Source organism: Dendropsophus ebraccatus, chromosome 10 (assembly GCF_027789765.1).
Source record: "Dendropsophus ebraccatus isolate aDenEbr1 chromosome 10, aDenEbr1.pat, whole genome shotgun sequence".
Lineage (NCBI taxonomy): Eukaryota > Metazoa > Chordata > Amphibia > Anura > Hylidae > Dendropsophus > Dendropsophus ebraccatus.
This window is the reverse complement of record NC_091463.1, coordinates 19,380,514-19,393,044: the sequence shown is the minus strand read 5'-3', so window position 1 is coordinate 19,393,044 and position 12,531 is coordinate 19,380,514. Positions and strand designations below refer to the sequence as shown.

Below are 12,531 nucleotides of genomic sequence, written 5' to 3'. Positions count from 1 at the left end.
ATAGAGGCAGAGACAGCCTGTACAGTGCACACATACACTCACTACACATAATCATTCATGGCTTACAGCTAGAAATATGACACGTGTGTGTGGATGGGCTGGAGACAGTATACCCTCTGTGTGGTCAGCACAGGAAAACTACTACTGAGCTGGCTGCCATGTACAAGGGGTTGTCTAATATTGCTAAGCAAGTCTGCTTATTTTCCAGCAACAGCGACACTCTTTTCTATAGGCCGCACTTGGTATTGCGGCTAAGCTGCATTTAACTCAAAGCAGAGCTGCAAAAAGTTTTTGGTGTGGCTTTGCTCCTGCAGATAATTCTACGCTGAATGGACTTGTCCTTAAAGGGAACGTGTCACCTAAATTTTATTTTACTAATTAAAATCATATACCTAAAACTTTTATTCTAATCTGTTTCTATTTTCTTACTTTAATTTTTCTTTATTCACTTTTTTGTACATTTTTATGGGGCTGCCATCTTGCCTGGGTTGCTTTTAACAGCATTTAGTGACATCCTTTACAGCAAGACTCATGGGTATAGACGGCAATAGACAGACTCTGTCCCCTTTAGACGAATGTGAAACATTACTAAGCGCTCTCTGTGACCTTTGAAAAGGTCATTCCACAAGGAGCTGCTAATGTCTCCTGTATCTACCGGTGTCACATGCCGCTGCAATGCAGTACAGAGTGGTGAGAATGAAAATTGCAAGATCTCAAGATTATTTTATATTATAGATAGAAAAAAATGTCAACAAAAATCCTTAAAAAATATGTTTAACATAAAATCATTATTTAAACAGTCATTAAAAGTCATTTTCTGATGACACAATCCCTTTAAAGAAAGCCTATGGTCAATCCGAAAAATAAAAATTTTTGCACCATTTTTTTAAGCCTCTACGGTGGTTTTACTCTCTTTCTACACCCCCTGTTCCTTACATATAGGGGTTTTACAATTTGGTTCTTATTGTCAGAACTGTATTGTCAGATGGGCTGGAACTTTTGCAAAGTACAGTGCGAATACCACATTAAGAGGGGTGATTAGGAGGCTGGAGGGGCATAAATCATGGTTAGAGGGTGTCCTAATACCACAGTCAATTTGGGTCTTTAGACCCACAGACAGGAGGAATCGTAGCTCTAATACTGATGCACAAAGGCATCTATATTAGTCTAGTGCAGGGATGGGGAAACTTCACCCCTCCAGCTGTTGCAAAACTACAATTCCCATCATGCCTGGACAGCCAAAGCTAAAGCTTTGGCTGTCCAGGCATGATGTGAATTGCAGTTTTGCAACAGCTGGAGGGCTGAAGGTTTCCCATCCCTGCTCTAGTGTGAACCCAGCCCTATTTTTGTCTGTTTCAGGTGTTGTTATTGTCATAGCCATACAAAGTACGCACAACATGCATACATATAACATACATACACTACTGAACATACATCAAAACAGAAACACATAAGATATAGCAGACACACAAGCAGAATAATGCACACGAAGCTTACATATACTTACATGGTGAAAAACGCCAGGTGTACATTGTAATAGGCAAACATACTTAGTAGCATACACACAATAAAGAGTTTGATTTGACTTCATGATGTCAGTACACAGCCCTGTATACACAGACACTATATACATCCACCACTCACCTATGAGAACTTCCCACTTGCCGTTGGCCTGTGATACCTCGTATGCACAGCGCATTTCACTGAGAGCCACTCCTCCCAGGATGAAGATGATCAGGCGAGGGCCAGCTCGGTACTCCCCTGGGGCCTTGTTCTTGTGCCAGTGTCCATAGCGGGCACTGCAGGGGAAAAATTATTTTAAAAAATCCATACCCTTCCTCTAGATGACTGCTATATACTATATCCTATAAGTTAGATTGACACCTACCTTACAGCTGTTGTACTAAAAGAGGCAGAGGAGCGTGTGGAGATGTATGGGTAATGTTTTGTGTCCAGCTTGTCGTCAATGGTGTCCTAGATTCATGGCATATTGTTAAAATTAGAAGAATTTACAGATAAAAAAAGTGTCATTAGTTAGCCACTAAGAGATCTATCGTGGTTGCAGTCATAAAGTTTTTATTGGTTTATCCAAGTATTTCTGGTATACTTTTAGTCCTATGTCCCTGATTCTAGTCCCTCCTGTTTGTGTTATTTGGATATGTATGTTTAGAGGTGATTGGATTCTGTTACCTAGCAAGTCATAGTGCCTTCTTTAGCATAGTTTAGTCTAGGGCTATAATAGGGATATTACAGGGGCAGTGAGGTTACTTTTGTTTAGCATAGGGTAAAATTAGAAAAGGTTAGGGAGAATTAGGACCTTTCCTATATTTGTCTATTATGTCATCTTCTGCCTTGTTCTTGTCATTAGCATTCGATTCTACCATCATCCAAACCATTATCTAATGGTGTTCTTGTTACCCTTATTTATTGATACCATATTTGTTTTTGTTACTGCCTGTTGGTCCTATAGTCCTGGGGTATCTGAGTACAGGGAGCCACAGTCAGGAGCCAGATAAGGAGACTGTTGCTATCGTTGTTGCTTGGGCAATGTAGTATTAGACACCAGCCACAAAAATGATGCATGGACAGAGTTTCTCTAGTTACCAGTAATCTGCTTTGGTTCATGGATGGGGGCTCGAGCAGGGCAATCCTGTGTGACATTGATATAACATATTGGGGAGCTATGAGATGATCAATAAGATGATCATTAAGTTGTCCTCTTCTATGTATGGAACCTTAAAGTGGTTCTCCTATTAAAACTTACTGTGGATAGGGGACAAGTAAGTTTTAATCGGAGAACCCCTTTAAGTGGTTATTGCTGGATCAATGAAAGGGGCTATACAACGCCTTTTTCTCAGTAAGCTGATCAGCTCTATATTTTATTATAAATTTAAATTTTCAAAATCTTCCAAGGACAACAAGAGCCTCCCTTCAGCTACCCAGGATGCAGTGCACAAGCTGTCCTCCTGAACCTCTCCACCTACCTCCATGATATCTTTGACAACTGGTGTCCATCGGGACAGCTGATAGGTCTGTTCACTAATCCTCTCCTTGCGATCTGGCTTGCTCCTGCGACGAAGTGTGGACTAAAGATTGAATAAATTGTTACGATATGCCAAGAAGTCATTCAGATTCAGCAAGATCCTTTGGCTTTGTATGTATCTCCCGCCAATTTCCCCTCATCCCTAACCTAGTGAATTGTGGCTGTAACCATAGTAGATATGTCTACTCTATTATATCATACCATGTTGTATACAGTCACCTACTCTCTGTCTGACCCCTTTATGGACATTCTAGTTCTTCCATTATGCAATGCAAATTATTTATTCCCAATCAGAAAGAAACTGGTCACGTTCTTAGGCTCAGAAACTATAGGGTAGCTACCAGCAGGTGGCACTAGAGAGACCACTTTCTTTCTTCTAGATTTGAGCTCATTTGCATATTCCTTCCCACTGAGTATTGCCTGTAAAACGCCATACCTTTAGCTGTATCTCCTCAATGAGAACCAGTACCCCCCAAGAGCGCCACCATATTAGTGGTAGTACCAGTTTGTCCTATGAACCCTCCCAGTCGTTCCTGTTTAGAAATATACATACATCAGTGATGATGGGAACACCCAAATGCCCCATGTTGGTAATGATCTCGCTATCTTCTGGTGGAATCTGTGCATGTTGGATCAACTTGTTCAGATTCTCCTCGGTGATCCCTAAAACAAGCAGAAAAAGTTACTAACATATCCCTCCCCCCTCCTGCCAATCACTTATTGACTGTCAATTCCCTATATTAGTTAAAGTACAGTTCCCGCTTACCATTCTTGAGGAAGATGTACAGGAGAATGATGCGGATCTTATCGTATGTACTGACGTTTCCATCCAAGAGAATAGGGACAATGGCCCTCATGGGATCCTTAATCTTCTCCCCTTCGGCATCTGTGCCCATGGCAAGGTCCTAAGGAATGATCACATGATGAATTTGGGCGTGTACGTATTATATAGCCCATCACTAATAACAGTAGTTATTGCTATCATTGTAAATGAAAGGGGTACTCCAGTAAAAATCTTTTTCTTTCAAATCAACTGTTTTCAGAAAGTTATATAGATTTCTAATTTACTTCTATTTAAAAATCTCCAGTCTTCCAGCACTTATCAGCTGCTGTATGTCCTGCAGGAAGTTGTGTATTCTTTACAGTCTGACACAGTGCTTTCTGCTGCCACCTCTGTCCATGCCAGGAACTGTCCAGATCAGTAGAGGTTTTCTATGGGGATTAGTTACTACTCTGGACAGTTCCTGTCACGAACAGAGGTGGCAGTAGAGAGCACTGTGTCAGACTAGAGAAAAAACACCACTTCCTGCAGGACATACAGCAGCTGATAAGTACTGGAAGACTGGAGATTTTTAAATAGAAGTAAATTACAAAACTATTTAAAGGGGTAGTGCGGCGCTAAGAAATTATTCACAAAATAACACACATTACAAAGTTATACAACTTTGTAATGTATGTTATGTATGTGAATGGCCCCCTTCCCGTCAAAGACGTCATCTTCGGGAGGCCGGCCGACCCGCACGCCGTGGCCGCGTCATCAGCTGGTCAACTGCGATTGGCTGAGCATAACTGTGCTCAGCCAATCGCGGCTGAGCACAGTTATGACGCGGCAGAGGGGGGCCGGCATGAGGGATGGCAGGAGCGGGTCGGCCGGCCTCCCGAAGATGACGTCTTTGACAAGATTACAGACGGGGTCGGTCGACACGGATCAGGTATGTATACTGCACTACACTTCCGGGTACACGGGCGGTGGTCGGGGAACACGGGAAGGGGGCCATTCACATACATAACATACATTACAAAGTTGTATAACTTTGTAATGTGTGTTATTTTGTGAATAATTTCTTAGCGCCGCACTACCGCTTTTACTTTCTGAAACCTTTTGATTTGAAAGAAAAAGATTTTAGCTGGAGTTGCCCTTTAAATGCAGCATCTATTATTGGTGTAAGATGTGTATATCTCACCTGTTCCACGCGGCAAAGTTTATCCACAGTTCCCTGGTAGTGCTTCATGCAATCCTCAGCTAGATGCAAGTGGGTGGAATACTGCAGAGAGAGCAATGGGTTAACTAGAGAATATGCACTAGTAAATGAAAGCATTATAATAGGAATACGAGCAAGGTAATAAATATCTATACCAGGGGTAGTGGACCTTGGCTCTGTTGCAAAACTACAACTCCCATCATGTCTGGACAGCCGAAGCTAAAGCTGGAGGGGATGATGGGAGTTGTAGCTTTGCAACAACTGGAGAGCCAAGGTTCCCTACCCCTGATCTATACTGTACTCTATATGTAGGGTATATGGGTATGTCTATACTAAACAATGTGGGCTTATATATTTGGGAAAGAATTTACCCAAGAGAGTACCCACCCTGGTAGGAGTGACTATGACATAAGGAGACATGCTGTTCTTAAAGGAGTTATCCAGGATTAGAAAAAACATAGCTGATTATTCCACAAACAGCACCACTCTTGTGAATGCTGAGCTGTAATACCACACACAACCTGAGGACAGGTGTGGCACTGTTTTAGGAAGAAAGAAGCATTTTTTTAAATAAGCCCTTTAACACTCACCTTGCTCAGCTCCTTCTGATACTGAGGCATCTTCTTCAGCATTTGGGAGAGATCTCTCATGGTGGTCTGGGGGAAAAAACAGAACCACAATCATTACCGGGCAGAAGAATATAAGATTATCCTACCTATTGATGATGCGGAGCAGCAATAGATTCCATACCACCTTGTCGCCCGTGTTCATCCGTTTGCTGGACGAGAAGTCCTTTAGAGAGCGGGTGACTTCTCTAGACAGCGGGAAAGAGAAAAATCTCATCAGTTCCATTGTTGAGGACTCTTTAGGCTTTCGGTAGAAGCAGGACTGAAATGACTTACTGAGACACCTCGGCAATGTGCTTGTGACGCAAACCCACCCAGAGATCATCGTCCTCATCTAGCAGGACCTCCTTGACACGCTGCTCTCCTATCCCACTGGTCTCATACCTGAGGAAAGAACATAGTCCATATATACTAGACGTAGAGGCAAATCTTTGGCACTTTACTCCTTTACTCAATCCTGTCTTATATTTAATTTTATGCGGGTTGATTATGTAATAAGTAGAGATGAGTCTGATTTTTGGCATTTGACTACCGGTGGCTGTAGAAGTTGGATGCAGCCCTAAGGAGTCTGAGAAAACATGTACAGCCTATGAACTATGGCCGTATCCATGTTTTCCAGGACTCCCCAAGGCTGCATCAACTTCACCAAAATATGGTGTGTTTAGCTTAGTAAATCTTCACACACAAGTAAAGCTTCATACACAAGTCTTAAACTTAAAGGGGTACTCCAATTTAGTTAAACAAGAAATTACAGCCTGTAGGGGTGTATATATAGTATACTCACCTCGACCATAGTCTGCCTCGCTGCCTCTGTTTACTTACCCTGATGACACTCTGTCCTGAACCCAATGCAGACAATCGCTGGGATGAGCATGCCATCAGGTGATGACTTCAGAGGAGGACTGAGGTGGCGTTGCTGGGATCAGCAAAGTGAGTATGCTCTGTTTTGTTATTTTGCACCCAGAGCAGGCTGTCATTTTATTACTATCAATCTATTTATAAGGATGTTCTGCAGCAGCTGAGGTAAGAATAATCTACCCCATCTTACAATAAATGGTAAAGACTAGTACAGGCCATATTGAAGTTCTGTGCACTTAAAGTGACACTGTCACCCCCTTTGTGCATTCTGACATCTCTACACAGGTGTAAAGGGTAAATTTAGCGTTTTTCATACCTTATTTCATATCATACGTCGTGGTATTTGTTCAAGTAAAAAGTGTCCTTTTATCAACTGCAGATTGTATTAAGTGGGTGTGGCCCCGCCCCCTTGACGCCCATTGGTTGGCCACCGTAAAGGGGGTGGGGTCTAGACCTTTTGGCCAGCCTGTTCCAATGGCTGGCAAGGGGGCGGGGCCAACTGTGGCGTTGTGGGTGGGGCTAAGTGGCACTAATGCCGCGAGGCACAGTCTGCACAATCTGCAGTTGATAAAAGATGACTTTTTACTTGAACAAGCACCATGACGTATGATATAAAATAAGGTATGAAAAACTAAATTTACCCTTTACACCTGTGTAGAGATGTCAGAATGCAAAAAGGAGGTGACAGTGTCACTTTAATATATAGCTTATATATAGACTGGACGAAGACCCTCAATACGAGGTGGAGATATCACATGGTCACTTAGCAGAAGATTTTACAAATGGGACATCAAAATGAAGCTAAAAAAATTCACCAGACTTCTTTTCCCCTTATATACTGTATACGGTGAGCTATAGCGGGCACCATGGCGTTCTGCCTTACTTATAGACGTCATTCTCCACTGGAAGGAGATCATAACTCATGGCCTGGAAGGTTAACTCATGCAGGACTGGAGAGGCAGGGTCAAAGCCACGATCCAAGATGATGAGCTGTGAGCGAGCTTTGTCCGGACCCTGTAAATGGGAAAACACACAATAGTGAGCACTATGGAGAGTCATCAAGGCCAAAGCACTCCATCAGCGTTAGAAACGTCATTGAGTCCTAAGAGCAGGAAGGAGCCTCAGGACTATTCACACTAGGATATTACTAAACATATAACAAGTGCTACTGGCAGCTTACAGCATCATATCTTGTGAAAGGCCATCACTCCGCTAGTGTCTTGCTCACACTAGTTTCCACCAAACGGACAAGAATGGAGCTTTTGTGGCAATCCCTGTACTCTGGGGTTCTGTGACAGTCCCTGTACATTGGGGTTCTGTGGTGGTCCCTGTACATTGGGGTTCTGTGGCGGTCCCTGTACATTGGGGTTCTGTGGTGGTCCCTGTACATTGGGGTTCTGTGGCGGTCCCTGTACATTGGGGTTCTGTGGTGGTCCCTGTACATTGGGGTTCTGTGGCGGTCCCTGTACATTGGGGTTCTGTGGCGGTCCCTGTACATTGGGGTTTTGTGGTGGTCCCTGTACATTGGGGTTCTGTGGTGGTCCCTGTACATTGGGGTTCTGTGGCGGTCCCTGTACATTGGGGTTCTGTGGCAGTCCCTGTACTTTGGATTCTATGGCAGTCCCTGAATTCTGGGGTTCTGTGGCAGTCCCTGTACATTGGGGTTCTGTGGTGGTTCCTGAACTCTGGGGTTCCATAGCAGGCACTGTTACCCCCGATTTACACATAAAAATACAAAGCAAAGGGGTTGGCCACTTTATAGTAAAATAGTTTAGTGTGTAGTATTAGTAAATGTGCTCACTGCATATACTAACAGCAGCTCCCTGTGTACTTCATAGAGCTTAAATCAGACTCCCCTCCTCCAGGCTGGGCTGCCCTGCGGTGATTCTGTCCATAAGATGGCCGATATGGAGGAGCATGTTACCTTGTCCCGCCCCCAGTGTCCTCTATAGGCTTATATAGGCTTAGTGGTGGACAGTGGGGGGCATGGTCACATGCTCCTCCGTGTCGGCCATCTTATGGACAGAAACACCACAGGGCAGGACAGCACAGCCTGGAGGAGGGGAGTCTCATATTAGCTCTATGAGGTACACAGGGAGCTGCTGTCAATATATACAGTGACTGCAATTACTAATACTGCACACTGACCTATTTTACTATTAAATGGCCAACCCCTTTAACTGGACACTGTCACTTCAAAAAAATAAATAACATTTTTTCCATGTCCCAGAGAGGGTCCTAGATGGTTTGGGTGTCCAGTGCTAAGTGCTTTACTTCCTGCCTCACTGAGGAAGAAGGGCACCATAGACTAAAATCCCTTTTGCTCTGGCCGATTATCGTCAAGGAGTATTGCTACAAACGCTCCTGGGGCTAATAATCGGCCTGTGTAAAGGTCAATCAGTCGGGGAGTGAGAACGGCTGATCGTGTCTTTTGTGCGGGCGGTAAAATCTACTGCTATCGGCCACACATCTCCCTGTGTAAACAATACATTTAAATGGCCGTATGAATGATGCAGTTATGGTTCGCACAGGCCAGCTGCTCTGCTAGCTATGCTTTGTGAAGGCACTGCAAATGATCAGCGCTCGCATGTGCCCTTGCACTGCCGTGTAAAATAACCTTTATAACGGTGGCCATCTCCTGCAATGAGACAAATACTGCATCAAGCTGGGGAGTGAAGCACTTAGTTGAGTGCTTCTCCCAGTTAGAGTGGGGGTCTAAACACCTAGAACTCAAGTGGTCAAAATTATTTTGTGTAGCCATAATCAAAGACAACGTTTAATAATTTAAGGCCCAACACTTAGGCTAGTTTTTTTGCTAGATGAGCTGTAGTTTTTATTGGTACTTTGGTGTATTTTTAATCACTTTTTATTTGAATTTATGGAATATTTTCATAGTTTGAAACATGCAGCAATTCCAATCATGTTTTTTGTTGATACAAAAAAAAAAAACTTTTTGGGTGCCACTAAGAGAACTTTACATATGATTGCTTGCATAATGTGCTGCAACACTTTTATTATACCCTGCCAGAGACAATACAAGAGTGCTAAGACGGTGGTCCTTCATCAGTCCACTGGCTGCCATGGCAACCCATGACTGTGCTGCTGGGGGTCTTATGGATGACAGATGGCACATACCCTTCTAATCACTAAGATGCCTTAATTGCTATACTCCATAAAGTTGAAAGGATCTGCAGTGCACATGCCCAGCCCCCTACCATCCAAACAGGGTCATTAATAGGGTCTCTGCAGTGAGGCCCCAGGAATCAGAAACTTTTATCAACTATCTATGGACAGGTGATAAGTGCTGTTCATGGGAAACCCCCCTTTTAATGAAATTCGCAAAATTATTCTGTATGACCAAGTTTTTTTTTTCCGTCCATCCTCACCTCCCCCATTGTTGGATCATCGGCCTTGTATGCATCGAGCTTATCTTGGATCAACTGCGCAAGCATTGCATTATCCTTGTAATCTCTGCAGAGAAACACACGGAGTGATTATCACACTTATGTAACAGAACATCAATCATATCAGATGGTCTCCGCTCCCCCCCTACATATATTACCTGAGCAATCTCCATTCTGGCCACATATTATATACCATATGTGTGAAACAAAGAGAAGTGGGGACAAGCTCAGGGTTTCCTACTGGTAATGGGATCTTAAAGAGGTATTCCAATATCAACTTGTTATCAAGATAACACATTAAGTGGTGGGCATCCAACCACCCATCCTGTGAGGTCCTGTTCAGCCACTACAGCCTGCGCTCCATTCATTCTCCATGGCCCACCAAGCGTTAAACTCAGAAACCCATAGAGTGATGGCACATATAAAGTTCTTATCCAATCCAGTACAAATGTTGTATTGTTGGCCTAATCTCGTGATACTGCACTCTAGGCTCACTCCGTTTACACTCATGGCTTATGTAGTACTCACCCTCGGTAGCGCACAGCTGGGTATTCTTTCAAAGTAGCGCACAAGGTGGCGAGCTGTTCTGCAAGACGTTCCAGGATGGGGTTCTTCATCTGAGCCTTATGGGGGCTGTAAAAACTGTGAAAGGAGTCGGGATAATCCAAGGAGAAAACCTGGAAAAGAGAAAGCAGAACATTCCTGTAAAAGGAACACTAATCCAAGTGATAAAGTTTTTGTCTTCACTTTAGATGGAGACAACAGGGCAAGGAATCGGCTGGTCTTGACTGCAGATAGATAGAAAATGACAACTTAAAGGGGTATTCTGGGGCGAACCTTTTATCTAAAATTGCTAAGCCTGTTAAAAAACAAAATAAAAAAAAAAAACATACTCACCTTCCCAACTTCCCCTGCTTCCACCATTCTAATGGAGCAAGTCCCACTGCACAGCAAATTATATGATTAGGAATGTTCAGGGTACATGCAAGTGACCTGTTAGTGGCTGGGACAGGACATGCTGCACAGCAGGACCAGGCTTGTTAAGAATGGCAGTGGAGGAAAGGAGAGACAAAGGTGAGTATATGTTATTTTTGTTTGTTTGTTTTTTGTACTAGGTTTCTCCCTGAATACCCCTTCAAGCCTTAAAGGGGTTGTTCTGTAATTACAAGTTATCCTCACTCCTCAGAATACAATGGCAAGCATGGAATATTGTCACATAATAAATTCCTTAAAACATGGTGCGAATCACATCCTTATAGAGTAAACCCCGCTCACCTGCGACTCGTAGGGAAGGAAAGCAATGTTTATCTCAGTTAAAGTCTTGATAACTTTGGATGCTCGAGATTTCACCAGCTCATTGAACAGAGGGTCTGGACAAGCTGTGGATAGAGATAATGTAAACGTAAACTACGAAAAGAGAAAGGGGACAAAATACAGGGGAGGAGAGTGAAAGGAGGCGCGTGTTAGTGATGCACTTACAGTCAGTAAAGAAGACATGTGCGGCTCTGTACTTAGCGGAAGGAGGATCTTTGAAGTCATTGATGAGAGAATGAACAGACTGCAAGAGAATGAGGTAGTGTAAAAAAGAGACAGGCAAGGATAGGAGACGACAACTGAGCCAAGAATCCGAGGGTTGTGGGAGCAGATATGGAGGACTGTATAACGTAACAGATTACAGTGGAAAATCTTTAAGGAACTTTCCACTTGAGTCTGTATAGTAACTTTGCTCCCGCCTTTAATTTCTGAGACAGAAAGTGACTATAAGCAACTTCCTGTCAGCCATATTAACGCTCATTCTCCTATCACCTATCTATATAGAGTGCTTCTTGGCATTTAAAGGAGTTACTTGGTTTCAGTGACCAGTTATCATATATCTTATTAGGTAATTCTAAGTTATACAGGAGGGGGGCCCTTTGTTGTTGGTACTCCAGCAAAAAATTCTTTCAAATAATACGGTAATTTACTTCTATTAAAAAAAACTCAAGTCTTCCAGTACTTATCAGCTGTTGTATGTCCTGCAGGAAGTGGTATATTCTTTCCAGACACAGTGCTCTCTGCTGCCATCTCTGTCCATGTCAGGAACTGTCCAAAGCAGGAGAGGTTTTGTATAAGGATTTACTTCTGCTCTGGACAGTTCTTGACAGGGACTGAGGTGGCAGCAGAGAGCACTGTTTTAGGAAAGAATACACCACTTCCTGCAGGTCATACAGCAGCTGATGAGTACTGGAAGACTCAAGATTTTTTAATAGAAGTAAATTACAAATCTCTGTCACTTTCTGACACCGGTTGATTTGAAAGAAAACATTTTTGCTGGAGTACCCCTTAAAAGCGTTACTTAAAAAATCTTTTCACATGTCTTATAGACCAACAAAACGTTTGAATTACTAAGATCCCCACCAATCTCTAGATATAGCTGGGAGAAGCACACGGCTGTGTGCTTCACTCCTTGGTTCAGCACTTGATCCATCTGATTGCAGGAGGTGGGCTCCATAGACTTGTAATAAAGTCCGACTTTTATTGTGGAACGAGCTGGGGAGTGAAGGCTGCTGCCGTGCGCTTCTCCCTGCTGTATCTAGAGATCAGTAGTGATCAAAATCTTCCCACTACTGCTTTAGCCA

At 43.2% G+C, this 12,531-nt stretch overlaps 1 protein-coding gene across 4 annotated transcripts in view; it reads right to left on the bottom strand.

Moving 5' to 3' along the window:
• The window catches only part of STXBP1 (syntaxin binding protein 1), a 41,425-nt gene that overhangs the window by 9,496 nt on the left and 19,398 nt on the right, over nucleotides 1-12,531 (bottom strand). For 2 of the 4 annotated variants that reach the window (XM_069986112.1, XM_069986110.1), the window contains exons 5-18: nucleotides 11,393-11,471; nucleotides 11,189-11,292; nucleotides 10,442-10,590; nucleotides 9,896-9,980; nucleotides 7,393-7,523; nucleotides 5,928-6,035; nucleotides 5,776-5,839; nucleotides 5,616-5,681; nucleotides 5,008-5,088; nucleotides 3,810-3,948; nucleotides 3,597-3,706; nucleotides 2,985-3,086; nucleotides 1,889-1,974; nucleotides 1,645-1,799 (exon numbers count right to left, since the gene is read on the bottom strand). In XM_069986112.1, the coding sequence (XP_069842213.1) occupies nucleotides 1,645-1,799; nucleotides 1,889-1,974; nucleotides 2,985-3,086; nucleotides 3,597-3,706; nucleotides 3,810-3,948; nucleotides 5,008-5,088; nucleotides 5,616-5,681; nucleotides 5,776-5,839; nucleotides 5,928-6,035; nucleotides 7,393-7,523; nucleotides 9,896-9,980; nucleotides 10,442-10,590; nucleotides 11,189-11,292; nucleotides 11,393-11,471 (1,459 nt within the window). The remainder of the gene's footprint in view (nucleotides 1-1,644; nucleotides 1,800-1,888; nucleotides 1,975-2,984; nucleotides 3,087-3,596; nucleotides 3,707-3,809; nucleotides 3,949-5,007; nucleotides 5,089-5,615; nucleotides 5,682-5,775; nucleotides 5,840-5,927; nucleotides 6,036-7,392; nucleotides 7,524-9,895; nucleotides 9,981-10,441; nucleotides 10,591-11,188; nucleotides 11,293-11,392; nucleotides 11,472-12,531) is intronic. The other 2 variants (XM_069986113.1, XM_069986111.1) reach the window with 1 other exon arrangement.